Here is a 26,253-nt window from a genome sequence, read left to right on the forward strand (position 1 = left end):
TCGCCCCCCCCTCCCCCCCGATTTCCGTCGCATGCATGCCAGCGCCGAAGCGCCACAATCCAATCGCGTGCGCCAAAAACTCAGGCAATTTGCCGCAAATCGGAAAAATTCGGGAAACCCGACGAAAAAAAGCGATTCGGGGTCTTGGTAAATGACCCCCAATGTGTCCTCACCTGATCAAACGGATTGTTCCCAAAATCAAATAACACCACAAAAAAAGAGGAAAAAGAAACAAAAATGTAGGAAGCATAAAATGACACTTTATTACATCAAGTAAAACAAATCTATTCAAAAAGACAACATACACGGAAAAAGTCCACCAATGGTCAAAATAACTAAATATACATAGTAAATAGATAACAGTGACCTGTACAGAGATGCGGAAGGTCTAGTCCTCAGAACAAGGCAAGGCGTTTGCTTGCAAACAAGTTCTGCACATTACCCAGAGGAATAACAGAGGACAAGGGACACATATACAGGTCTATACAGACCAAGGGTGCGCAGTACTTGTTCTGAGGACTGTACCTTCTATACCTCTATACAGGTAAGTGGGATCTATTTACTATGTATATTTAGTTATTTTGACCATTGGTGGACTTTTTCCGTGTATGTTGTGGTTTTGAACGGATTTGTTTTACTTGACCTAATAAAGTGTCATTTTATGCTTTCCACATTTTGGTGTTTGTTTCCTTTTTTTTGTGATGAAATTCATTGAGACTTGCATTTAAAAATCCCCCCCCCCCTGCAGGTGCTTGGATCTACTAAGAGATTTCATCCTGTTAGTTACGGGTGTAAAATTTGCCAGTTAGGACCTAAAACTGGCAGGGTTTTTTTTCTTTTTTTGCTGTACAGGTGGTTCCCTACTTAAGAACACCTGACTTGCAGGCGACCCCTAATTACAGACGGACCCCTCTGCCCCCAGTGACCTCTGGTGACCTCTCTGGATGTTACTATAGCCCCAGACTGCAGTGATCAGCTGTAAGGTGTCTGTAATCAAGATTTATTGATAATCCAGGGTCCCATTACAATAAAAACATTTTAAACTCCAATTGTCACTGTCACTGGGGCAAAAAAAAAAAAAAAAAATGTCCGGATCTACAATTATAAAATATACAGTTTCGACTTACATACAAATTCAACTTAAGAACAAACCTATCTTGTATGTAACCCAGGGACTGTCTGTAGTCTCGACCGTTTTTTCTTGGCTTATAATAAATCATTCTACATGCGTCACAGGGTGACTGTAGAGCATTTACATCCAGGTCCAGGGCGGCTGCAGAGCGTTACCACCACAAATCTGGCCAACCTGCCCCACACAAAGTGGCATCGAGGTCAGATAACGCATAATGAATCAATTTGTGTTTATAACAAAAATTGGATCAGGCCACGAACAGGTCTTTTGCTTTGAGTAAAATGGGCAGTAATGGATAAGGAGCTCTGCTGTGGGATAAAACGAATCCTTTATGTCTCCAATGTGTGACAATCTGCAGAACTTGTCGGGCAAGTCCACATCCCTCTACTAACTCCCTCTGCTGCGGAGAAGGCTTAAAAAACGGGGCTTCAACCCTTCAACTAGGACATCCCCTGGTACTACCGGGATTGCTCAATTTGCAGAGGAACATCAATAAGACAGACTTTAGCTCCCACCGCAGAGACTGTGTGAAATAACGAGGCTTCCAGCAGGATAAGCAGCGTTTTTATGCATCGCAATGTGCGGCTCAACGTGGACTCTCACTGAGTAAAAACCATTTCACGTCTTGTGGCGCTGGTTGTTGAGGGTCCTGTTGGATGCCCTGACACGTGAACTCATGAGAATGAAGCGACAAGCCTCCACGGACTATTACTCGGGATATAGATAGCTGGTGCTATCCAGGAAACCTGGCGCCTTACGATCTGCATAACGGTCACTTGGCGACCTTCCAGGAAGTGTCTGGTCATGAACTCTGAGGATTTCCGTCCCGAGCCGGAGCAGAGCATAGCACCACAGACAGGCCGGATGTTACCACTGTCCCTTCTGGTAAAAGTGTCCTCCCCTCTAGTACTATCAGATAATAATTCTTTATTTATACAGCGCACACAGATTACGCAGCGCTGCACAAAGCTTACCAAATTGGTCCCTTTCCCCAATGGGGCTCACAATCTAAACAACCTAACAGTATGTTTTGGAGTGTGGGAGGAAACTGGAGGACCGGAGGAAACCCAGGCAAACACAGAGAGAACATACAAACGCTTTGCAGATGTTGACCTGGTTACGGGATCATCAGACAGAAGCCACAAGTGTTTTATATAATTTATTGCAGTGAATTGTCAGTGCCAGCCTCGGAGAACAGACATTACTACCTCAGTGGTGAGTACCAGGCTTTCAGGAGCTTAAATACTCTGTGCAACTGTGCAAAAAGAGAGTGTACAAGTCCTGGTGCGGGAGCCTTCTGTTGTGACATGCTTTCTGTCCAGCGTTCTAATACCAGAGCAAGAGAACTGGTGCGGAGACGTGGCGGAAGCAGAAGCTGGCAGCACTGGGTGGTACTTTGTGAGGGGACACTAGGGGACGGGGGGCTGAAAACAAGACTCTGCTGGTAAGATCTAAAGGTTCTGTATGGGAAGACAACATGGAGGCTGCGCAGGAAAAACAGCGGGTGGCTCACACGACTGTCCACTGCAGCACTGTGCAGTCCTTGCCACCAACAGAGATGAGGGTGCTGTCATTGTGCAGAAAGCTGACGCGGGTGACGTGACTGCTGTGCCCGCAGTACTTATTACTGGGAGCCTGAAAGAGAGTGAGAGGAGGACACAAGTGAGCGGAGCACCCAGATCCCCCATCATTCACTACATGACGCAAAGAAAACATGTGATGCCGAAGGATACATGTGAGACCATAGACAAGCGACCAAAAAATATGGTGGAATGAAGGGTGGCCAGATACCATGTGCCATGGAGACGCATCCCATTCCTTGTACTTACCCGGGGAACCACACAAGGATAACCGTACAGGCGGACCCCTCCAAAATCATCCCCCGTGGCCACTAGTTTCCTGTCATGTGACTTAGTCACCGCATTGATGTCAGTTCCATCTGCTCCATCTGGCCAAATGCCTGGAAGATACAAAGAAAATGAAAAGCTTCCACATGAAAGGGAAAGACCTCGATGCAGACAGACGGAGGAATCAGGATTTACACCCGTATATGGAAGAAACTAACACCGATGTAAAACGCTACAATTATTGTCACCTTATAAGGGTTCAAGACCCCCCCTCCTCCCGCAGCAGGAGGAACGCTCTACAGATGGAGGGCCAAAATCAGTGGCACACTTTTGGGGAGGGCATAGAGGGGGGGTCACTTTACAGACGACGGGAGGACAGAGAGCGGGGCCACGCTCTACAGACGACAGGAGGACAGAGACCACGTGTATGGTCATGGGAGCACACTTCAAACATCTATATCTTCTAAACCATGGCACCTTTAAAGAGGAGAGTCCACTGTTAAAATTTCAGTCGGGAGTGAGATTTTAAATTACAGCTCCCCCTGCTGAATGCAAGTTTAACGGTGGATCTCTCATTGGCTTTGGCACTTAGAAACACAATCCTGATGCATTACTAAAGGGGAGATTCTATTCTTTAAAATGACATGAAGTGTGTTTCTGGAGGCACTATGGAGGAGAAGATGAAGAAGGAGGAGAGCTACAGGGAGAAAGGTGACAAAGTACATGCACACTTTTCATCTGTAGCTGGGGAAGATTCATGGATTGATACTGTACATTCCATCTTGGCACAACCCAGTACTCACCCAGCACATGGAAGCTCAGCGTGCAGGAAGCATTTTCCCATTCTACGTTGCGTACACTCTCTGCGCTGACGATCTGCTTCCCGGAGTCTGGGTCCCCTACAAGGAGAAGTCATGACCTTGTTATAATTAGCCGGCCTGAATAAAGTGACATTGACACTACACCTAGCCTCCATCTACCATCTGTAGATGCCCTCTGTGGTTCATCAGTTAGGGGGCAGGTCCAAGAACCCCCACCCCACACATCTTAAGATACAGCTCAAGACTAGAAGGAACTGAAAGCTCCACAGGACCATTGGACTCACAATAGAGAATTTCGTAGTCTCCACTGTTGGTCATGAAGCTGGAGCTATCGGAGGCCCAGTCCAGGTGTGTGATGTAGCTGGAGTGACCCTGCAGTGTGGAGAACAAGGTTATCATTGGTAATAGAGCAGCACAGTCCATGCCCGCACATCCATCCAGGACCACGGCTTTAATAGATGAGGGTCTTCCTGGCACTTACGGAACACTTGCCCACCCGTCTGTACTCTCGTCCTTCTTCAGCCACTTCATACAAGTAGATAAAATTGTCATGTGACCCCACCGCCAAATACTGGCCATCTGCAGGAGGAAGAGACCGTATAATATGAGGATGCTCTGAAGAGTGCAGCAAAATGCGAGGCACAGGATGAACCTTACCAGGGCTGTAGCTGATGGCGCTGATCTGTTCACCAGCATCTGAAAAGGTGGTCACTATAACATGAGACTGAGCGTCCAGGACCAAGAATCTGGGAAGAAGACGACAAGATTAAGACTACACATATACTGTGAAGAGACAGTCCCCCTGCTGTATATATACACCGAAAATAAAGAGACAGTCCTTCTGCTCCACATATCCAGTACAGTCATTACAAATATTACTACATACAGACACTTACCTCCCCGTTGTTGTCCCCACAGCTACAACATTACCAGAGGGATGAAATCCGGCCACTCGAGCAGGATCCTAAGGAAATTGGGACATTGCATGTTCAAGTACTGAACCGTACATGTGATACACCAGACATAGGTCTACCTGGGACAGACCCCTAGATTTAGGTCTATTACATCATAAATCTCACCTCTAGTAACTAGTAATGCAGATACCAATCACTGACAAGCCAGAGGACACCATTTAGGTTTCACTATAAGGCTGAGCCACCAGACCAGGAACCTGGCTCCATATAATATTTGCAGTGATGTTACCAGACCCAAAAGAGCACCTTGTATATGATATCCGATGTAATGTAGCTACATTCATGACCCAGTGACCATTCATCAGACTGTTCTCACCTCCAGGGTGGTGGTCCACACGGGCTGGTGGTCTGTGCTATTCCAGAGATGAACCAGTTTATCATGGCCACAGGTCAAGAACAGGTCAAGAGAAGGGTGACAGCAGAGACCCCATAGTTCATCTGTGTGACCCTGGATAGGAAAGGAAGTAGTATATCACACTCATCATCCTCCTTCATGGAAATGCCAGCCTGGGTGTCCAGCCCCATGGCAGTATATGGTTTACCTGGATCAGGCAGCTGAGGCCGTTCTCAAGGCTGCCGCTCATCACACAGTTCTTGGTGGTGCCCACATACAGCGTGTCCCCTCCTCGTCCCTCAGCAATGGTGCGCACGGGACCATAACATTCCGGAATCTACAATGTAATATTCATATAACATAAATCTCCATCCCTTTAGTTCGGTCCGGGTCTCGAATCGCATCTCAATTATCGTGAGATTTTAGCTATATGTGGTTTTGATCCATTTGAAAATGATCCATTGATCCATTTGAACCTGTCACTAAAGACAGGTTGCAGAAGCTCATTACACCTGCAGTGCACATCTGCCTCTCTCCCTTTTCTAAGCATTTGCATTACAATATAATTGTGTGTTATAACTTACCTTGCACCCTGACAAAATCCTGGGGTAGTCACAGGGGCTGAACTTTGGTTTGGATGCATTTTAAAAAAACAACATGTGACTTTTCTATGTTACTCCCCCCTCAGAGCTTAGCCCCCAACTAGCCCTCAGAACTTGTCTAGTTCCTCCTCCTTCTCAGAGGTCACAGCCTGGTGAGATGACATCAGTAGGGGAGGGACAAGCTGTACAGGGGCACAAAGATGGAGGCAGCCTGCAGCTCAGACAAGTCACATAATGTTTTTTGAAATGCATCCAATCCAGCCCCTGGGACTACCCCAGGATTTTGTCAGGATGCAAGAGTAAGTTATAACACACAATTATATTGTAATGCAAATGCTTAGAAAAGGCAAAGAGGCAGATGTGCACTGCAGGTGTCATGGGCTTTTACAATCTGTCTTTAGTGAAAATGAGGTCCCGGGTGACAGGTTCCCTTTAAGTAACTTTATAATCCGCAATGGATTGTGGTATTTTGTGATACAGACACTCAGAAATTGTTTCCGAACATATGGAGACACTCACTGCAATTGGGCAGACTGGGTCACCAAAAGCAGCTTCATGGATAATGCACTAAAGCGAATACAGTGGGCTGACACAACGACTTTATTTTTAACTATATCGAACATCCCCTTCTAGTTCTAAAATAGAAAGATCATCCAGTCTCTTCTGCTGCTTACCCTTGTCTCCCGCACTTTCTTATACTCTCGGTCCCAGAGTATGATTCTTCCATCTTTCCCTCCTCCAGATAATATCGTCCCATCTCTGCACACACACAAAGCGAAGACTCCACCATCGTGAGCCCCACAGACAGCTTGGGAGATCCTATGGCTACCTGCGAGAGACAGACATCCCAGAAATAATGGCGATTTGTGACATTCTACACCCCCTCGAGGGTATGCAAGGTCAGGTTTTAACCTTTATGTTGGACATTCCCGGCCTGCCCGTAGTCAGGCCCAAGGGCTCTTCCCAACTGGGGTGAAATCACTGGACTTTCTCATCAAGGTCAGAACTTCTCAACAGAAGATCACAGTGTGGTGGTACGGGTGCCATTGGATCTGACAGGACTCCCAGCAAATTAAAACGCTAAACTGGGCTGCTATGCTACCATTGGTAGTTATGTGTATTTACCCAACTGAGGGTTCTAGAGTGGACTGAGACCCAGATGAGCTCCCCTTTAAGGTTATGTCTTTGAAGTTTCTATGCCCTTTGTCCATTAAAAAAAAACAAAAAAAACCTGTCTCTCCAGTCTGTGAAAATCTCTCTCTCGAAGTCTTTGAGGCCAGACCCCCCCCCCCACCCAAAGGCATGGATGTCCTCCACCAGCTTGCCAGCAAGGTCACATTTCCTACCCAGACCAGCAACTGAACTCCAATATTCTCCCCACGTTTCAGTAGTCTCTGGAGAAGCGTTCCTCCATTTTACTTACCTTTACCCCATATAAACAAATTGCCATTGGAGTCTCCGGTAATCACATCGCCATTCTCAGCAAACGCCACACAAAGTACAAAACGTGGCTTCTCGTGTTTCTGTGGAAGAGAGAAGACATTGGTAAGTTAATTGTACCTTTACCACAACTGCAGACCCCACAAGGATTTGGTCTAATATGGGTACAGACCCACAGCCCAGAGTCATACCCCGTCGCAGAATCTCTCCATTATGTTACATCACATGCTCTAGGGTTGCTAGATCTTGAACCAAGCCCCCAATTTTATGTGACATCTTACCTCAAAAACTCCCTGTCTTTTGCTCAGAGTGGCTGTAGCTCCTGCGGCTCCTCCGGCCGGGGCCCCTTCTAAGCTCCAATAATACAGTTGAGACTTCCCACAGGTTATAATCAGGTTGGGTTCTGTTGGGTGGAAGATGGCAGCGAGCACAGGCTCCGTAGAACACTGACAACATAAAAATGTTATCAGTCAACACTTGGCTCAATGTTTTTCATGCAAGGATCAACAATTTAAGAGTATCACTTACCTTGACTTCTGTCACCTTCACCTCTCGCTGCCACTGCCACACAGACAAGACGTGGTCTCCAGACTCATCACATGCACACAGGTGACTGCCACCATCCTGCGGAGTATTACAGGAGACTATAGAATCTGAGCGCTCTAGACTATGCATCATTTATGAGGTCACTAGGTTACTCACTGTTTTGGAGAAGCTCAAACAAGTGACTGCTCGGTCGAATTGTCCCACTCCAATGACATGAAGAGTGCACAGGCTGACAGAGTGCCAGATACGCACATGGGGGGGCAGTGCCTATAGAGCAATGCGCAGATGTTACATAGGAACAAGAAGAGAGAGTGCATGCTCTGTACACCCTGGGGTGGTGTAGTACAGATGAATACAGGGCCATTGTCACCTATACATTAACACTCAACAAAAACCCCACGCTCACCTTGCCATCCTGCGAGTTACCCGCTACTTGGCCGCTGGCGATGGTTACAGAATCCGGATGGACAGCAAGACTAGAAGAAAAAAAGAAAACCCAAAAAACTAAATAACATGATGCAGTCACCCTATAAATTAGCTTAATGACTTGATTCCTATACTGACCTCTTGATGTCATCGGTGTGACCCCGATAGTGTCTCTGTGTTCCGGCAGCGGGGTCATATAGAACGCAGACAGCTGCTGTGAAATACAACAACTCTCCGGATGGGAGGTGGTAGAGGTTACTGCGACAGTCCCGACCCCTGTAGCCATATCTATACATCCCTGAGGTCAAGGACTATGACATGAGACCAGGATCTGGAGACTGTACACCCTTCCAGCGACCTCTCAACTCAAGGTCTATGGATCCAAGAGTGAAAACTAAACCCTTGAAGCAGTAATGGAGAGAAGATGTGTCATGATCAAGCTAAAACCCAAACTGCGCCAATCTGGGTCCAAACCCACATTAGACCAGGGGGTAGCCATTACACATGAGGATACACCCATTCTAGCTGAAGCTCCTTCGGTGGAAGTTCTCCTTTTGCTTCTAGACTGTATGATGCAACCATGGAATCCGGAACGTAGAGAGGAACAGAGCGACCCCGCAGGTAAAGCTTCACGACCCCCTCTTCTGTAAGGGTGAGAAATAGTGCAGATAATTGCATATTACTTGTAGAAATACAGTACTCGACACAAAAAGGAGACATAGGCCCCAGCACATAAAACCAATGAAGCTGTGGTGAGATGGCCAGTGAGCCGATGATTGTGGCTGGTATCTGACTGTGACCACTGCTGTAGTATCTTACAGGTGCCATGAGTCCAGATTACTTGCACTATCCCACTACTCTTCCACAGAGCAGTCACACAGTAGCTTTATTCGGAGATTAATGGACTCAATAATAGGAAACATAACATTGCAATGTACCAAGCATCAGATGGGAATCACTGCAGGAAACAACCAATAGGAAACTAAAGACGGGAGGGGAGTTTCTCAATTAGGCGTCAATGCCCGGCCCTGGGTGGATGGAAGTGTAGAATATGGAGGGGTATGTACCCTGCTGGAGGCAGGGAAGTTAGACCAGGTCCACTCACAGGACATCTCAGTAATGTTTTGTGGTTTGCCATCGTGTCGGTCATAAAACTGCCATGGCTGCTGTGAGGGCTGCATGAAATATTGGGAAGGGCAGCATTACGGGCCTTTTAGCCGCGTGTGAATGTGTTACCAGTGCTTTGGCTTTCCGTTTTGGACATCCAGTCTCACACCTTAAAGGAAATTTCCCACCGTGATTAAGTATTGTAAACCAAGTACATTTACGTGCTAGTGTGTGCCCCATCTCGCATCATTTAGCTTCATACCAAAAATAAGGCTTTAAAAGGTATGCAAATGAGCTCGAGGAGCTCCGGGCTCCATAACCGTCAATGGATCATGGAGCCCCTAAGGCTCATTTACATAATTTTTAAAGCCTTTCTTTTGTAAATAAAAAAAGTTAAAAGAAGAGTGGATCCTGCTAGAGGGGGCGCACACCAGCAGGTTAGTGTGCTTGGTTTATAATCTTTCATCCTTTAAGGTTTTGAGATCACTTCCCTATTCCTGGATTAGAGTTTGTTACTTTTCTCGTTCTAGCTGGTGCCTCGCAGCATTCCTCTCCTAGCTCGGTGGTTTTCATTGATTTGGTATTTATTAAGGGTCTTATTAAATTCTATAGCCCAACATCATCCCGTTGTGCGTTATTGGGGTGGATTAAAGGGGGTACCTGGTACCTTGGGATCCCTTAGTGCTGTCCCCTCCCAGCAATATAGTTTAATCTGCTATGTAGCTACATCACACAACCTCCAGGTATCTCCTGTGTGACGTGTCAGGACATGCTGGAAATTGTGGTTTCATAGCTTAAGAGATGCAGGATGAAGGAAGCGAGACATACTGAGGTAACAAGACTCCAGAGTCATGAGACAGCAACAGCGAGGAACAGACAGAGACACGCACGCAAGACGGAAAGACAGAGACACGCACGCAAGACGGAAAGACAGAGACACGCACGCAAGACGGAAAGACAGAGACACGCACGCAAGACGGAAAGACAGAGACACGCACGCAAGACGGAAAGACAGAGACACGCACGCAAGACGGAAAGACAGAGACACGCACGCAAGACGGAAAGACAGAGACACGCACGCAAGACGGAAAGACAGAGACACGCACGCAAGACGGAAAGACAGAGACACGCACGCAAGACGGAAAGACAGAGACACGCACGCAAGACGGAAAGACAGAGACACGCACGCAAGACGGAAAGACAGAGACACGCACGCAAGACGGAAAGACAGAGACACGCACGCAAGACGGAAAGACAGAGACACGCACGCAAGACGGAAAGACAGAGACACGCACGCAAGACGGAAAGACAGAGACACGCACGCAAGACGGAAAGACAGAGACACGCACGCAAGACGGAAAGACAGAGACACGCACGCAAGACGGAAAGACAGAGACACGCACGCAAGACGGAAAGACAGAGACACGCACGCAAGACGGAAAGACAGAGACACGCACGCAAGACGGAAAGACAGAGACACGCACGCAAGACGGAAAGACAGAGACACGCACGCAAGACGGAAAGACAGAGACACGCACGCAAGACGGAAAGACAGAGACACGCACGCAAGACGGAAAGACAGAGACACGCACGCAAGACGGAAAGACAGAGACACGCACGCAAGACGGAAAGACAGAGACACGCACGCAAGACGGAAAGACAGAGACACGCACGCAAGACGGAAAGACAGAGACACGCACGCAAGACGGAAAGACAGAGACACGCACGCAAGACGGAAAGACAGAGACACGCACGCAAGACGGAAAGACAGAGACACGCACGCAAGACGGAAAGACAGAGACACGCACGCAAGACGGAAAGACAGAGACACGCACGCAAGACGGAAAGACAGAGACACGCACGCAAGACGGAAAGACAGAGACACGCACGCAAGACGGAAAGACAGAGACACGCACGCAAGACGGAAAGACAGAGACACGCACGCAAGACGGAAAGACAGAGACACGCACGCAAGACGGAAAGACAGAGACACGCACGCAAGACGGAAAGACAGAGACACGCACGCAAGACGGAAAGACAGAGACACGCACGCAAGACGGAAAGACAGAGACACGCACGCAAGACGGAAAGACAGAGACACGCACGCAAGACGGAAAGACAGAGACACGCACGCAAGACGGAAAGACAGAGACACGCACGCAAGACGGAAAGACAGAGACACGCACGCAAGACGGAAAGACAGAGACACGCACGCAAGACGGAAAGACAGAGACACGCACGCAAGACGGAAAGACAGAGACACGCACGCAAGACGGAAAGACAGAGACACGCACGCAAGACGGAAAGACAGAGACACGCACGCAAGACGGAAAGACAGAGACACGCACGCAAGACGGAAAGACAGAGACACGCACGCAAGACGGAAAGACAGAGACACGCACGCAAGACGGAAAGACAGAGACACGCACGCAAGACGGAAAGACAGAGACACGCACGCAAGACGGAAAGACAGAGACACGCACGCAAGACGGAAAGACAGAGACACGCACGCAAGACGGAAAGACAGAGACACGCACGCAAGACGGAAAGACAGAGACACGCACGCAAGACGGAAAGACAGAGACACGCACGCAAGACGGAAAGACAGAGACACGCACGCAAGACGGAAAGACAGAGACACGCACGCAAGACGGAAAGACAGAGACACGCACGCAAGACGGAAAGACAGAGACACGCGCGCAAGACGGAAAGACAGAGACACGCGCGCAAGACGGAAAGACAGAGACACGCGCGCAAGACGGAAAGACAGAGACACGCGCGCAAGACGGAAAGACAGAGACACGCGCGCAAGACGGAAAGACAGAGACACGCGCGCAAGACGGAAAGACAGAGACACGCGCGCAAGACGGAAAGACAGAGACACGCGCGCAAGACGGAAAGACAGAGACACGCGCGCAAGACGGAAAGACAGAGACACGCGCGCAAGACGGAAAGACAGAGACACGCGCGCAAGACGGAAAGACAGAGACACGCGCGCAAGACGGAAAGACAGAGACACGCGCGCAAGACGGAAAGACAGAGACACGCGCGCAAGACGGAAAGACAGAGACACGCGCGCAAGACGGAAAGACAGAGACACGCGCGCAAGACGGAAAGACAGAGACACGCGCGCAAGACGGAAAGACAGAGACACGCGCGCAAGACGGAAAGACAGAGACACGCGCGCAAGACGGAAAGACAGAGACACGCGCGCAAGACGGAAAGACAGAGACACGCGCGCAAGACGGAAAGACAGAGACACGCGCGCAAGACGGAAAGACAGAGACACGCGCGCAAGACGGAAAGACAGAGACACGCGCGCAAGACGGAAAGACAGAGACACGCGCGCAAGACGGAAAGACAGAGACACGCGCGCAAGACGGAAAGACAGAGACACGCGCGCAAGACGGAAAGACAGAGACACGCGCGCAAGACGGAAAGACAGAGACACGCGCGCAAGACGGAAAGACAGAGACACGCGCGCAAGACGGAAAGACAGAGACACGCGCGCAAGACGGAAAGACAGAGACACGCGCGCAAGACGGAAAGACAGAGACACGCGCGCAAGACGGAAAGACAGAGACACGCGCGCAAGACGGAAAGACAGAGACACGCGCGCAAGACGGAAAGACAGAGACACGCGCGCAAGACGGAAAGACAGAGACACGCGCGCAAGACGGAAAGACAGAGACACGCGCGCAAGACGGAAAGACAGAGACACGCGCGCAAGACGGAAAGACAGAGACACGCGCGCAAGACGGAAAGACAGAGACACGCGCGCAAGACGGAAAGACAGAGACACGCGCGCAAGACGGAAAGACAGAGACACGCGCGCAAGACGGAAAGACAGAGACACGCGCGCAAGACGGAAAGACAGAGACACGCGCGCAAGACGGAAAGACAGAGACACGCGCGCAAGACGGAAAGACAGAGACACGCGCGCAAGACGGAAAGACAGAGACACGCGCGCAAGACGGAAAGACAGAGACACGCGCGCAAGACGGAAAGACAGAGACACGCGCGCAAGACGGAAAGACAGAGACACGCGCGCAAGACGGAAAGACAGAGACACGCGCGCAAGACGGAAAGACAGAGACACGCGCGCAAGACGGAAAGACAGAGACACGCGCGCAAGACGGAAAGACAGAGACACGCGCGCAAGACGGAAAGACAGAGACACGCGCGCAAGACGGAAAGACAGAGACACGCGCGCAAGACGGAAAGACAGAGACACGCGCGCAAGACGGAAAGACAGAGACACGCGCGCAAGACGGAAAGACAGAGACACGCGCGCAAGACGGAAAGACAGAGACACGCGCGCAAGACGGAAAGACAGAGACACGCGCGCAAGACGGAAAGACAGAGACACGCGCGCAAGACGGAAAGACAGAGACACGCGCGCAAGACGGAAAGACAGAGACACGCGCGCAAGACGGAAAGACAGAGACACGCGCGCAAGACGGAAAGACAGAGACACGCGCGCAAGACGGAAAGACAGAGACACGCGCGCAAGACGGAAAGACAGAGACACGCGCGCAAGACGGAAAGACAGAGACACGCGCGCAAGACGGAAAGACAGAGACACGCGCGCAAGACGGAAAGACAGAGACACGCGCGCAAGACGGAAAGACAGAGACACGCGCGCAAGACGGAAAGACAGAGACACGCGCGCAAGACGGAAAGACAGAGACACGCGCGCAAGACGGAAAGACAGAGACACGCGCGCAAGACGGAAAGACAGAGACACGCGCGCAAGACGGAAAGACAGAGACACGCGCGCAAGACGGAAAGACAGAGACACGCGCGCAAGACGGAAAGACAGAGACACGCGCGCAAGACGGAAAGACAGAGACACGCGCGCAAGACGGAAAGACAGAGACACGCGCGCAAGACGGAAAGACAGAGACACGCGCGCAAGACGGAAAGACAGAGACACGCGCGCAAGACGGAAAGACAGAGACACGCGCGCAAGACGGAAAGACAGAGACACGCGCGCAAGACGGAAAGACAGAGACACGCGCGCAAGACGGAAAGACAGAGACACGCGCGCAAGACGGAAAGACAGAGACACGCGCGCAAGACGGAAAGACAGAGACACGCGCGCAAGACGGAAAGACAGAGACACGCGCGCAAGACGGAAAGACAGAGACACGCGCGCAAGACGGAAAGACAGAGACACGCGCGCAAGACGGAAAGACAGAGACACGCGCGCAAGACGGAAAGACAGAGACACGCGCGCAAGACGGAAAGACAGAGACACGCGCGCAAGACGGAAAGACAGAGACACGCGCGCAAGACGGAAAGACAGAGACACGCGCGCAAGACGGAAAGACAGAGACACGCGCGCAAGACGGAAAGACAGAGACACGCGCGCAAGACGGAAAGACAGAGACACGCGCGCAAGACGGAAAGACAGAGACACGCGCGCAAGACGGAAAGACAGAGACACGCGCGCAAGACGGAAAGACAGAGACACGCGCGCAAGACGGAAAGACAGAGACACGCGCGCAAGACGGAAAGACAGAGACACGCGCGCAAGACGGAAAGACAGAGACACGCGCGCAAGACGGAAAGACAGAGACACGCGCGCAAGACGGAAAGACAGAGACACGCGCGCAAGACGGAAAGACAGAGACACGCGCGCAAGACGGAAAGACAGAGACACGCGCGCAAGACGGAAAGACAGAGACACGCGCGCAAGACGGAAAGACAGAGACACGCGCGCAAGACGGAAAGACAGAGACACGCGCGCAAGACGGAAAGACAGAGACACGCGCGCAAGACGGAAAGACAGAGACACGCGCGCAAGACGGAAAGACAGAGACACGCGCGCAAGACGGAAAGACAGAGACACGCGCGCAAGACGGAAAGACAGAGACACGCGCGCAAGACGGAAAGACAGAGACACGCGCGCAAGACGGAAAGACAGAGACACGCGCGCAAGACGGAAAGACAGAGACACGCGCGCAAGACGGAAAGACAGAGACACGCGCGCAAGACGGAAAGACAGAGACACGCGCGCAAGACGGAAAGACAGAGACACGCGCGCAAGACGGAAAGACAGAGACACGCGCGCAAGACGGAAAGACAGAGACACGCGCGCAAGACGGAAAGACAGAGACACGCGCGCAAGACGGAAAGACAGAGACACGCGCGCAAGACGGAAAGACAGAGACACGCGCGCAAGACGGAAAGACAGAGACACGCGCGCAAGACGGAAAGACAGAGACACGCGCGCAAGACGGAAAGACAGAGACACGCGCGCAAGACGGAAAGACAGAGACACGCGCGCAAGACGGAAAGACAGAGACACGCGCGCAAGACGGAAAGACAGAGACACGCGCGCAAGACGGAAAGACAGAGACACGCGCGCAAGACGGAAAGACAGAGACACGCGCGCAAGACGGAAAGACAGAGACACGCGCGCAAGACGGAAAGACAGAGACACGCGCGCAAGACGGAAAGACAGAGACACGCGCGCAAGACGGAAAGACAGAGACACGCGCGCAAGACGGAAAGACAGAGACACGCGCGCAAGACGGAAAGACAGAGACACGCGCGCAAGACGGAAAGACAGAGACACGCGCGCAAGACGGAAAGACAGAGACACGCGCGCAAGACGGAAAGACAGAGACACGCGCGCAAGACGGAAAGACAGAGACACGCGCGCAAGACGGAAAGACAGAGACACGCGCGCAAGACGGAAAGACAGAGACACGCGCGCAAGACGGAAAGACAGAGACACGCGCGCAAGACGGAAAGACAGAGACACGCGCGCAAGACGGAAAGACAGAGACACGCGCGCAAGACGGAAAGACAGAGACACGCGCGCAAGACGGAAAGACAGAGACACGCGCGCAAGACGGAAAGACAGAGACACGCGCGCAAGACGGAAAGACAGAGACACGCGCGCAAGACGGAAAGACAGAGACACGCGCGCAAGACGGAAAGACAGAGACACGCGCGCAAGACGGAAAGACAGAGACACGCGCGCAAGACGGAAAGACAGAGACACGCGCGCAAGACGGAAAGACAGAGACACGCGCGCAAGACGGAAAGACAGAGACACGCGCGCAAGACGGAAAGACAGAGACACGCGCGCAAGACGGAAAGACAGAGACACGCGCGCAAGACGGAAAGACAGAGACACGCGCGCAAGACGGAAAGACAGAGACACGCGCGCAAGACGGAAAGACAGAGACACGCGCGCAAGACGGAAAGACAGAGACACGCGCGCAAGACGGAAAGACAGAGACACGCGCGCAAGACGGAAAGACAGAGACACGCGCGCAAGACGGAAAGACAGAGACACGCGCGCAAGACGGAAAGACAGAGACACGCGCGCAAGACGGAAAGAGAGAGACACGCGCGCAAGACGGAAAGAGAGAGACACGCGCGCAAGACGGAAAGAGAGAGACACGCACGCAAGACGGAAAGAGAGAGACACGCACGCAGACAGAAAGAGACACCAGACAGAAAGAGACACCAGACAGAAAGAGACACCAGACAGAAAGAGACACACACGCAGACACCAGACAGAAAGATGCAGACAACAGAGAGACACACACAGACAACAGATAATCACCCCCCTTTCCCTAAACTGTGAACATCATAAACATATTAGGTATCTACGTGTCCCAGAATGTCCGAGCTATCAAAATATAATTATGGTTATTACCAACGTTTAACCCTGTAACTGAAAATAGCACCCAAAGTCAAAAATGACACTTTTTGGCCATTTTGCAAAATATGAAAAATTTTTATAAAAAATGATCAAAAGGCTGTACAGTCCTTAAAATGGTGGCAGAACATCATCTAAAGTCGAAATGAAGAATTCTTTTTTTTTTTTTGTACAGGAGGTTTTAATTTTGTAACACGTTATAAATCCTATATAAATGTAATATTCCCTGTGATCGCACCGACCCAAAGAATAAAGCAGACATGTCATTTGATGCGCACAGTGAAAGCTGTAAAATCTGAGCCAACAAGAAAATGGCGCAAATGCGTTTTGTCACCGATTTGGAATTTTTTTCCCCGCTTCACAGTAGACGGAATGGAATTTTAAATACCATCACTATGAAGCGCAATTTGTTACACAGTTAACAAGTCCTCACGGAGCTCTTTATGTGAAAAAAAAAGTTATATATTTTTGAAAGTGGGGAGTGAAAAATTAAAACAAAAAAATAAAATGGTCTATTCGTTAAGGGGTTAAATGTAATCATTTAAAAAAAAATTTTTTTTTGCAGAAACTCGCCCCCTAAAGAGTGTGAGCATTGGAGGAGAAGAATCTAGGAAGATTTTATCCTTCCCCTGTGGAGGATGTTCCTGTTACTTCCACTCCCAACAGGTGATGAGCGATGATCCTATTCAATGTATACATGACGTCTGTCCAATCTCCGAGACCCAAAATTTTCCCCCCAAAGGGTTTTATGCAAAGAAAGAATATCCCCTTCACTTGAAGTTTCATTGATGTGATATCACGCCGCACATGTATCTATATATACTGATATATACATGTACGTGTGTATGTCAGTATATATATGTGCATGTACGTGTGTATGTCAGTATATATATGTGCATGTACGTGTGTATGTCAGTATATATATGTGCATGTACGTGTGTATGTCAGTATATATATGTGCATGTACGTGTGTATGTCAGTATATATATGTACATGTACGTGTGTATGTCAGTATATATATGTACATGTACGTGTGTATGTCAGTATATATATATGTGCATGTACGCGTGTATGTCAGTATATATATGTACATGTACGTGTATGTCAGTATATATATATATGTGCATGTACGTGTGTATGTCAGTATATATATGTACATGTACGTGTGTATGTCAGTATATATATATGTGCATGTACGTGTGTATGTCAGTATATATATATGTGCATGTACGTGTGTATGTCAGTATATATATGTACATGTACGTGTGTATGTCAGTATATATATGTACATGTACGTGTGTATGTCAGTATATATATGTGCATGTACGTGTATGTCAGTATATATATATGTGCATGTACGCGTGTATGTCAGTATATATATGTGCATGTACGCGTGTATGTCAGTATATATATGTGCATGTACGCGTGTATGTCAGTATATATATGTGCATGTACGCGTGTATGTCAGTATATATATGTGCATGTACGCGTGTATGTCAGTATATATATGTGCATGTACGCGTGTATGTCAGTATATATATGTGCATGTACGCGTGTATGTCAGTATATATATGTGCATGTACGCGTGTATGTCAGTATATATATGTATGTTTGTGTTTCTTTATGTAGACACATTTTATATACATCATTTATGTTCCCGTGTCCTGGCTGGACAGTGACCCCATCTGACTCCTCCGCCCCTTTAATTATGGGTTTATAATTTCCAGGCACGGCTGACATCACTATCAGAGGGGGATATATACTAACAGAGGGGGATGTGCGGCTGCAGGCGAGGACGACAGCACAGACACGGCGCACACACAGACGGCCTGCAGCACTCACCGGGGTAGAAGACGACTTGTTTGCTTTTGCTGTGGAGAGAGAAAAAATAAGATACGTTATAATCCACCAGTATAATACATGCACCCCCCCGTCCTGCCTGGCGGGGTGATACCTCGAGGACTTCTTCATGGTGTTTGGCTCAGCAGTCAGGACAACTTCCTGGTCTCTAGAGCGTTACACCCTCCTCCTGCTGCGGACACACCCGGCACCACAGCTACAGGCTTCTGCAGCAGCTTTTACAGTAAAACCAGGAGCGGATCATAAAAAGGAGAGAAGCTGCTCCTCCGCTATCCCCTGAGCGGCAAAAACTGCGACAGAACCTGTAGGTGTGAACACAGCATTAGGGCCCCGCTCACATCTTTACCTTCTTTCGTAATACACGTCCTATTCTACTCCACTATAGTAACCAAATCAATGGGAGACTCCTGGCCTCCACCCATGTCCAGGGCCAACGTGGGCGCTGGACACGTAAATGTAACCACATATCAAACTTCTGGAATCTCCAGCCCTGTGTTACATTGTCTGCCATGGCCTGTGATGATGGATACATGGAAGAAGAGGCCAGGGTATTGCATCTTCAGCCCCGCTCCCTTCCATGCGAGGAGAAAAAGAGGGTGTAAGAAGAAACATCTGGTGATGCTCCGCACAGAGCAAATTCCCACACGGCAGGTCCGCTGCAGATATATCTTAGTCTACCCTTTCCATCTACAGCTAAGCCTGAATCCTACAGAAGGAGAGATAGGAGATCTGCCTATGCTGCAGGGATTTAGGGTTGATGTGGGAGATGATGGGAGCTGTGGTCCATTGTGCAGGAGAGATGATGGGTGCTGTGGTCCATTGTGCAGGAGAGATGATGGGAGCTGTGGTCCATGGTGCAGGAGAGATGATAGGAGTTGTGATACACGGGGCAGGAGAGATGATGGGAGCTGTGGTCTATGGTGCAGGAGAGATGATGGGAGCTGTGGTCCATGGTGCAGGAGAGATGATGGGAGCTGTGGTCTATGGTGCAGGAGAGATAATGGGAGCTGTGGTCCATGGTGCAGGAGAGATGATGGGAGCTGTGGTCTATGGTGCAGAAGAGATGATGGGAGCTGTGGTCCATGAACCAGGAGAGATGATGGGAGCTGTAGTCCTTGGTGGAGAATTGATGATAAGAGCTTTCATATACTATGGAGAAGAGATGTTGGGAGCTGTGGTCCATTAGGAAGGAGAAATGATGGAGGCTGTGGTCTTTGGTGCAGAAGAGATGATGGGAGCTGTGGTCCGTGGTGTAGGAGAGATGTTGGGAGTTGTGATCTGTGGTGGAGGAGGGATGATGGGAGCTGTGGTCCATGGTAGATGGGAGATGTTGGGTGCTGTGGTCCTTAGTGAAGCAAAGATGATGGGAGCTGTGATACATGGTGGATACCAGATGATGAGTGCAGGAGAGATGATGGGAGCTGTGATACATGATTCAGGAGAGATGATAGGAGTTGCGATATATGGTACAGGAGAGATAAAGATAATAATCTTCATTTATATAGCGCCATCAAATTCAGTAGCGCTTTACAAATTATGATGAGAGCTGTGATACATGGGGCAGCAGAGATGATGGGAGCTGTGATCCATAGTTCAGGAGAGATGATAGGAGTTGTGATACATGGGGCAGGAGAGATGATGGGAGCTGTGGTCTATGGTGCAGGAGACATGATAGGAGCTGGGGTTTATGGTGCGGGAAAGATGATTGGGGTTATGGCTCGTTGTGCAGGAGAGATGATGGGAGCTGTGGTCCATGGTGCAGGAGAGATGATGGGAGCTGTGGTCCACGGCGTAGGAGAGATGATGGGAGCTGTGGTCTATGGTGCAGGAGAGATGATAGGAGCTGGGGTTTATGGTACGGGAGAGATGATGGGGGTTATGGCTCGTGGTGCAGGAGAGATGATGGGAGCTGTAATCCATGGTGCAGGAGAGATGATGGGAGCTGTGGTCCTTGGTGGAGAGGAGATGATGAGAGCTGTGGTCCATGGTGCAGGAGAGATGATCGGAGCTGTGCTACATGGTGCAGGAGACATGATGGGAGCTGTGGTCTATGGTGCAGGAGAGATGATGGGAGCTGTGGTTCACGGCGCAGGAGAGATGATGGGAGCTGTGGTCTATGGTGCAGGAGAGATGATGGGAGCTGTGGTCCACGGCGCAGGAGAGATGATAGGAGCTGTGGTCCGTGGTGTAGGAAAGATGATGGGAGCTGTGCTCCATGGTGCAGTGTCCTCAGTGTACTGGAGCTGCAGGCATGGTGGATGGTTGGAGTAGTTGTGCAGTCTGCAGTTTATCCTCCAACAAGGTGCAGAAAATGCAGGGTCACCATATGAAGATGTCGGGGGCTTTATAGTATATGGCGGCATTAATGTCCTCATAGAGAAAACATTGGAGGAAGCGACATTGAGGGTTCATCTAAATATTGGGGGGATGAGGAGCGACACCCACAGCCCCGTTCTCATGTGTATGGGAAAAAATGACTGTGGTTACTGCCGGGATGTTCTGGATATGACTGTGCACACAGCTCCGGCCTCCTGTGTATACAGCGTGACACCACATCTGTGTATCCTCCCCCGCCTTATCCACACAGCCAGCGCTCACAGCGTTACTGATAATGGTACGGAGGACGGTCCGTGTCTGGGATGGATGTGGTGGTGCTGTACCATGATGATATAGATGATGGTGGCAAGATAACATAAGCGTTGCGCCGTTGCCTGTGATGGCTGTGCCTGTGATGGATGCGGCGGTGCCAGTGATGGATGCGGTGGAGCCTGTGATGGCTGCAGTGGTGACCATGATTCCTGCGGCGGTGCCTGTGATGACTGCGGCGGTGCTCGTGATGCCTGCGGTGTTGTCAGTGTTGGCTGCGGCTGTGCCTGTGATGGCTGCGGTGGTGCCCATGATGGATGTGGCGGTGCCAGTGATGGCTGCGGTGGAGCCTGTGATGGCTGCGGCAGTGCCAATGATGGTGCCTGTGATGGCTCCGGTGGTGCCCGTGATCGCTGCGGCTCTGCCCATGATGGCTGCGATGGTGCCAGTGATGGACTGCGGCGGTGCCTATGATGGCTGTGGCGGTGACCGTGACGGCTTTGGCTGTGCCCATGATGGCTGCGGCGTTGCCTGTGATGGCTGCGGCGTTGCCTGTGATGGCTGCGGTGTTGCCTGTGATGGCTGCGGTGTTGCCTGTGATGGCTGCGGTGGTGCTCGTGATAGCTGTCGCTGTGCCGGCACCATGATATTAATGTTATATGTTATGACGGCTGTAGCAGTACCTGGGATGGCTGCACCATAACGATATAGATGATGATGATAATGTGATAACATGAGGGCTGCATCGGTTCTTGCAATGGCTGCGGCATTGTTATTGCACCATGATGATGTAGAAGATGGTAATGTGATGTAATACGCCAGCACTCACCCATCTCTCCTCACTCCTGTGGACACCAGGATCCTGCTCCGGGCATCTGACATATCCCTCTTCACAAAGGAGAGACGTTCAGGGGAGAGAGAGCGCCGCACACTGGGAAAGAGGACACATAGCATGTCACCTGACCCGAAATCACCAGCATACACACAAACACCACGGCACTAACTACTACATACTACTCTGCACAGATAGTGCCATACAGCATCTGACATCTAGTACATACTACTCTGCACAGATAGTGCCATACAGCATCTGACATCTAGTACACACTACTCTGCACAGATAGTGCCATACAGCATCTGACATCTAGTACATACTACTCTGCACAGATAGTGCCATGCAGCATCTGACATCTAGTACATACTACTCTGCACAGATAGTGCCATGCAGCATCTGACATCTAGTACATACTACTCTGCACAGATAGTGCCATACAGCATCTGACAACTAGTACATACTACTCTGCACAGATAGTGCCATACAGCATCTGATACCTAGTACATACTACTCTGCACAGATAGTGCCATACAGCATCTGACACCTAGTACATACTACTCTGCACAGACAGTGCCATACAGCCTCTGACATCTAGTACATACTACTCTGCACAGACAGTGCCATACAGCCTCTGACATCTAGTACATACTACTCTGCACAGATAGTGCCATACAGCATCTGACATCTAGTACACACTACTCTGCACAGATAGTGCCATACAGCATCTGACATCTAGTACATACTACTCTGCACAGATAGTGCCATGCAGCATCTGACATCTAGTACATACTACTCTGCACAGATAGTGCCATGCAGCATCTGACATCTAGTACATACTACTCTGCACAGATAGTGCCATACAGCATCTGACAACTAGTACATACTACTCTGCACAGATAGTGCCATACAGCATCTGATACCTAGTACATACTACTCTGCACAGATAGTGCCATACAGCATCTGACACCTAGTACATACTACTCTGCACAGACAGTGCCATACAGCCTCTGACATCTAGTACATACTACTCTGCACAGATAGTGCCATACAGCATCTGACATCTAGTACATACTACTCTGCACAGATAGTGCCATACAGCATCTGACAACTAGTACATACTACTCTGCACAGACAGTGCCATACAGCCTCTGACATCTAGTACATACTACTCTGCACAGATAGTGCCATACAGCCTCTGACATCTAGTACACACTACTCTGCACAGATAGTGCCATACAGCATCTGACACCTAGTACATACTACACTGCACAGATAGTGCCATACAGCATCTGACAACTAGTCCATACTACACTGCACAGATAGTGCCATACAGCATCTGGTATCTAGTACACACTACTCTGCACAGATAGTGCCATACAGCCTCTGACAACTAGTACATACTACTCTGCACAGATAGTGCCATACAGCATCTGGTATCTAGTAGACACTACTCTGCACAGATAGTGCCATACAGCCTCTGACAACTAGTACATACTACACTGCACAGATAGTACCATACAGCATCTAATAACTAGTACATACTACACTGCACAGATAGTACCATACAGCATCTAATAACTAGTACATACTACACTGCACAGATAGTACCATACAGCCTCTGACATCTACTACACACTACTCTGCACAGATAGTGCTATACCCAGACCAGCTACTGCTTGAAGTGCCATACATATTGGGGCAGATTTACTTACCTGGTCCATTCGTGATCCCGCGGCGCGTTCTGTGCGGTGGATTCGGGTCCGGCCGGGATTTATTAAGGCAGTTCCTCCGACGTCCACCAGATGGCGCTGCTACACTGAAGTTCCCCGAACGCACTGGAATACACCGAGCCGGGCTGAGTGAAGGTAAGTGCAAGCTCCGCAACACATTTTTTTTTTAAATGCGGCGGTTTTTCTGAATCCGTCGGGTTTTCGTTCGGCCACGCCCCCCGATTTCCACAATCCGATCGCGTGCACCAAAATCCCGGGGCAATTCAGGGAAAATCGGGCGAATCGGGTCCTTAGTAAATGACCCCCATTGTCAGTTCCCTCCACAGGGGCTACATTGCCTCCCTGTGATGCTGCCTCTGTGCAGTGGAGCCGTGCTGCCCTCTCCTGGTGGCATTAGTGTAGTTTATGTAGTGTCAGGAAGTAAGAGTTCTTATTACAGAGACTAATTGAAGCCGTATGAGACATGTAAGTATTTACATTCCCACTAGGGGATTCTGGGAAAAATGCAAATATGTTTTCCAGGATGGGATACGGAAAACATTGCCTCTTCACACATCATGTCATTAGGCTTCTTGAAAGTCCAGCTTGATGGTAAGGGAGACAAAAGAGGCAATGGGGCACATTTATTAGGAAAGACAGAAGCTGCACTAAAAGTTCTCTGCCCGTTTGTAACGCTGGGTGCGACACATTCATAAAGATTGTGCGCCAGAAATCAGGAATCTGTCGCTTCTCTGCTCTGGTGCCCCTGTAACATAAGGCGTGCGACAGACTTTGCATGTTAAATCCGGTGCACAGCCTGGGTGAGTTTGTAACTAATTGTTACTGGATAGTCTCATCTCCTTACAGACTCATAGTCTCCTTACAGACTGGATAGTCTCATCTCCTTACAGACAGTCACTGGATAGTCTCATCTCCTTACAGACAGTCCCTGGATAGTCTCATCTCTTTACAGACAGTCACTGGATAGTCTCATCTCCATACAGACTGTCACTGGATATTCTAATCTCCTTACAGACAGTCACTGGATAGTCTAATCTCCTTATGTACAGTCACTGGATAGTCTAATCTCCTTACAGACAGTCACTGGATAGTCTCATCTCCTTACAGACAGTCCCTGGATAGTCTCATCTCCTTACAGACAGCCACTGGATAGTCTCATCTCCATACAGACTGTCACTGGATAGTCTCATCTCCTTACAGACAGTCACTGGATAGTCTCATCTCCTTACAGACAGTCACTGGATAGTCTCATCTCCATACAGACAGTTACTGGATAGTATCATCTCCTTACAGACAGTCACTGGATAGTCTTATCTCCTTACAGACAGTCACTGGATAGTCTCATCTCCTTACAGACAGTCACTGGATAGTCTCATCTCCATACAGACAGTTACTGGATAGTATCATCTCCTTACAGACAGTCACTGGATAGTCTTATCTCCTTACAGACAGTCACTGGATAGTCTCATCTCCTCACAGACAGTCACTGGATAGTCTCATCTCCTTACAGTCACTGGATAGTCTCATCTCCTTACAGCCACTGGATAGTCTCATCTCCTTACAGACAGTCACTGGATAGTCTCATCTCCTCACAGACAGTCACTGGATAGTCTCATCTCCATACAGACAGTCACTGGATAGTCTCATCTCCTTACAGTTACTGGATAGTCTCATCTCCTTACAGACAGTCACTGGATAGTCTCATCTCCTTACAGACAGTCACTGGATAGTCTCATCTCCTCACAGACAGTCACTGGATAGTCTCATCTCCTTACAGACAGTCACTGGATAGTCTCATCTCCTCACAGACAGTCACTGGATAGTCTCATCTCCTCACAGACAGTCACTGGATAGTCTCATCTCCTTACAGACAGTCACTGGATAGTCTCATCTCCTCACAGACAGTCACTGGATAGTCTCATCTCCTTACAGACAGTCAATGGATAGTCTCATCTCCTGACAGACAGTCAGTGGATACTCTCATCTCCTCACAGACAGTCACTGGATACTCTCATCTCCTTACAAACAGTCACTGGACAGTCTCGTCTCCTTATATACAGTCACTGGATAGTCTAATCTCCTTACAGACAGTCACTGGATAGTCTCATCTCCTTACAGACAGTCCCTGGATAGTCTCATCTCCTTACAGACAGTCCCTGGATAGTCTCATCTCCTTACAGACAGTCACTGGACAATCTCATCTCCTTACAGACAGTCACTGGATAGTCTCATCTCCTTACAGACAGTCACTGGATAGTCTCATCTCCTTACAGACAGTCACTGGATAGTCTCATCACCTTACAGACAGTTACTGGATAGTCTCATCTCCTTA

General features: G+C 49.5%; 1 protein-coding gene across 3 annotated transcripts in view; it reads right to left on the minus strand.

The window, feature by feature from the left end:
- Positions 1 to 2,278: 2,278 nt before the first annotated feature.
- Positions 2,279 to 26,253, minus strand: part of EML2 (EMAP like 2) — a 30,142-nt gene continuing 6,167 nt past the window's right edge. Inside the window, exons 4-22 of one of the 3 annotated variants that reach the window (XM_072125862.1) lie at positions 22,186 to 22,287; positions 18,753 to 18,781; positions 8,637 to 8,766; positions 8,261 to 8,410; positions 8,103 to 8,172; positions 7,853 to 7,963; positions 7,679 to 7,774; positions 7,432 to 7,596; positions 7,134 to 7,233; positions 6,385 to 6,539; positions 5,317 to 5,445; positions 5,091 to 5,222; positions 4,697 to 4,764; positions 4,458 to 4,546; positions 4,282 to 4,379; positions 4,085 to 4,172; positions 3,783 to 3,878; positions 2,962 to 3,092; positions 2,279 to 2,767 (exon numbers count right to left, since the gene is read on the minus strand). In XM_072125862.1, coding sequence (XP_071981963.1) covers positions 2,642 to 2,767; positions 2,962 to 3,092; positions 3,783 to 3,878; positions 4,085 to 4,172; positions 4,282 to 4,379; positions 4,458 to 4,546; positions 4,697 to 4,764; positions 5,091 to 5,222; positions 5,317 to 5,445; positions 6,385 to 6,539; positions 7,134 to 7,233; positions 7,432 to 7,596; positions 7,679 to 7,774; positions 7,853 to 7,963; positions 8,103 to 8,172; positions 8,261 to 8,410; positions 8,637 to 8,766; positions 18,753 to 18,781; positions 22,186 to 22,287 — 2,065 coding nt within the window. In that variant the 3' untranslated portion in view covers positions 2,279 to 2,641. Of the gene's footprint in view, positions 2,768 to 2,961; positions 3,093 to 3,782; positions 3,879 to 4,084; positions 4,173 to 4,281; positions 4,380 to 4,457; positions 4,547 to 4,696; positions 4,765 to 5,090; positions 5,223 to 5,316; positions 5,446 to 6,384; positions 6,540 to 7,133; positions 7,234 to 7,431; positions 7,597 to 7,678; positions 7,775 to 7,852; positions 7,964 to 8,102; positions 8,173 to 8,260; positions 8,411 to 8,636; positions 8,767 to 18,677; positions 18,782 to 18,864; positions 18,893 to 22,185; positions 22,288 to 26,253 lie in introns of those variants that run through there. The other 2 variants (XM_072125863.1, XM_072125864.1) reach the window with 2 other exon arrangements.

The sequence above is a fragment of the Engystomops pustulosus genome, chromosome 9, assembly GCF_040894005.1.
Source record: "Engystomops pustulosus chromosome 9, aEngPut4.maternal, whole genome shotgun sequence".
NCBI classification, from domain to species: domain Eukaryota; kingdom Metazoa; phylum Chordata; class Amphibia; order Anura; family Leptodactylidae; genus Engystomops; species Engystomops pustulosus.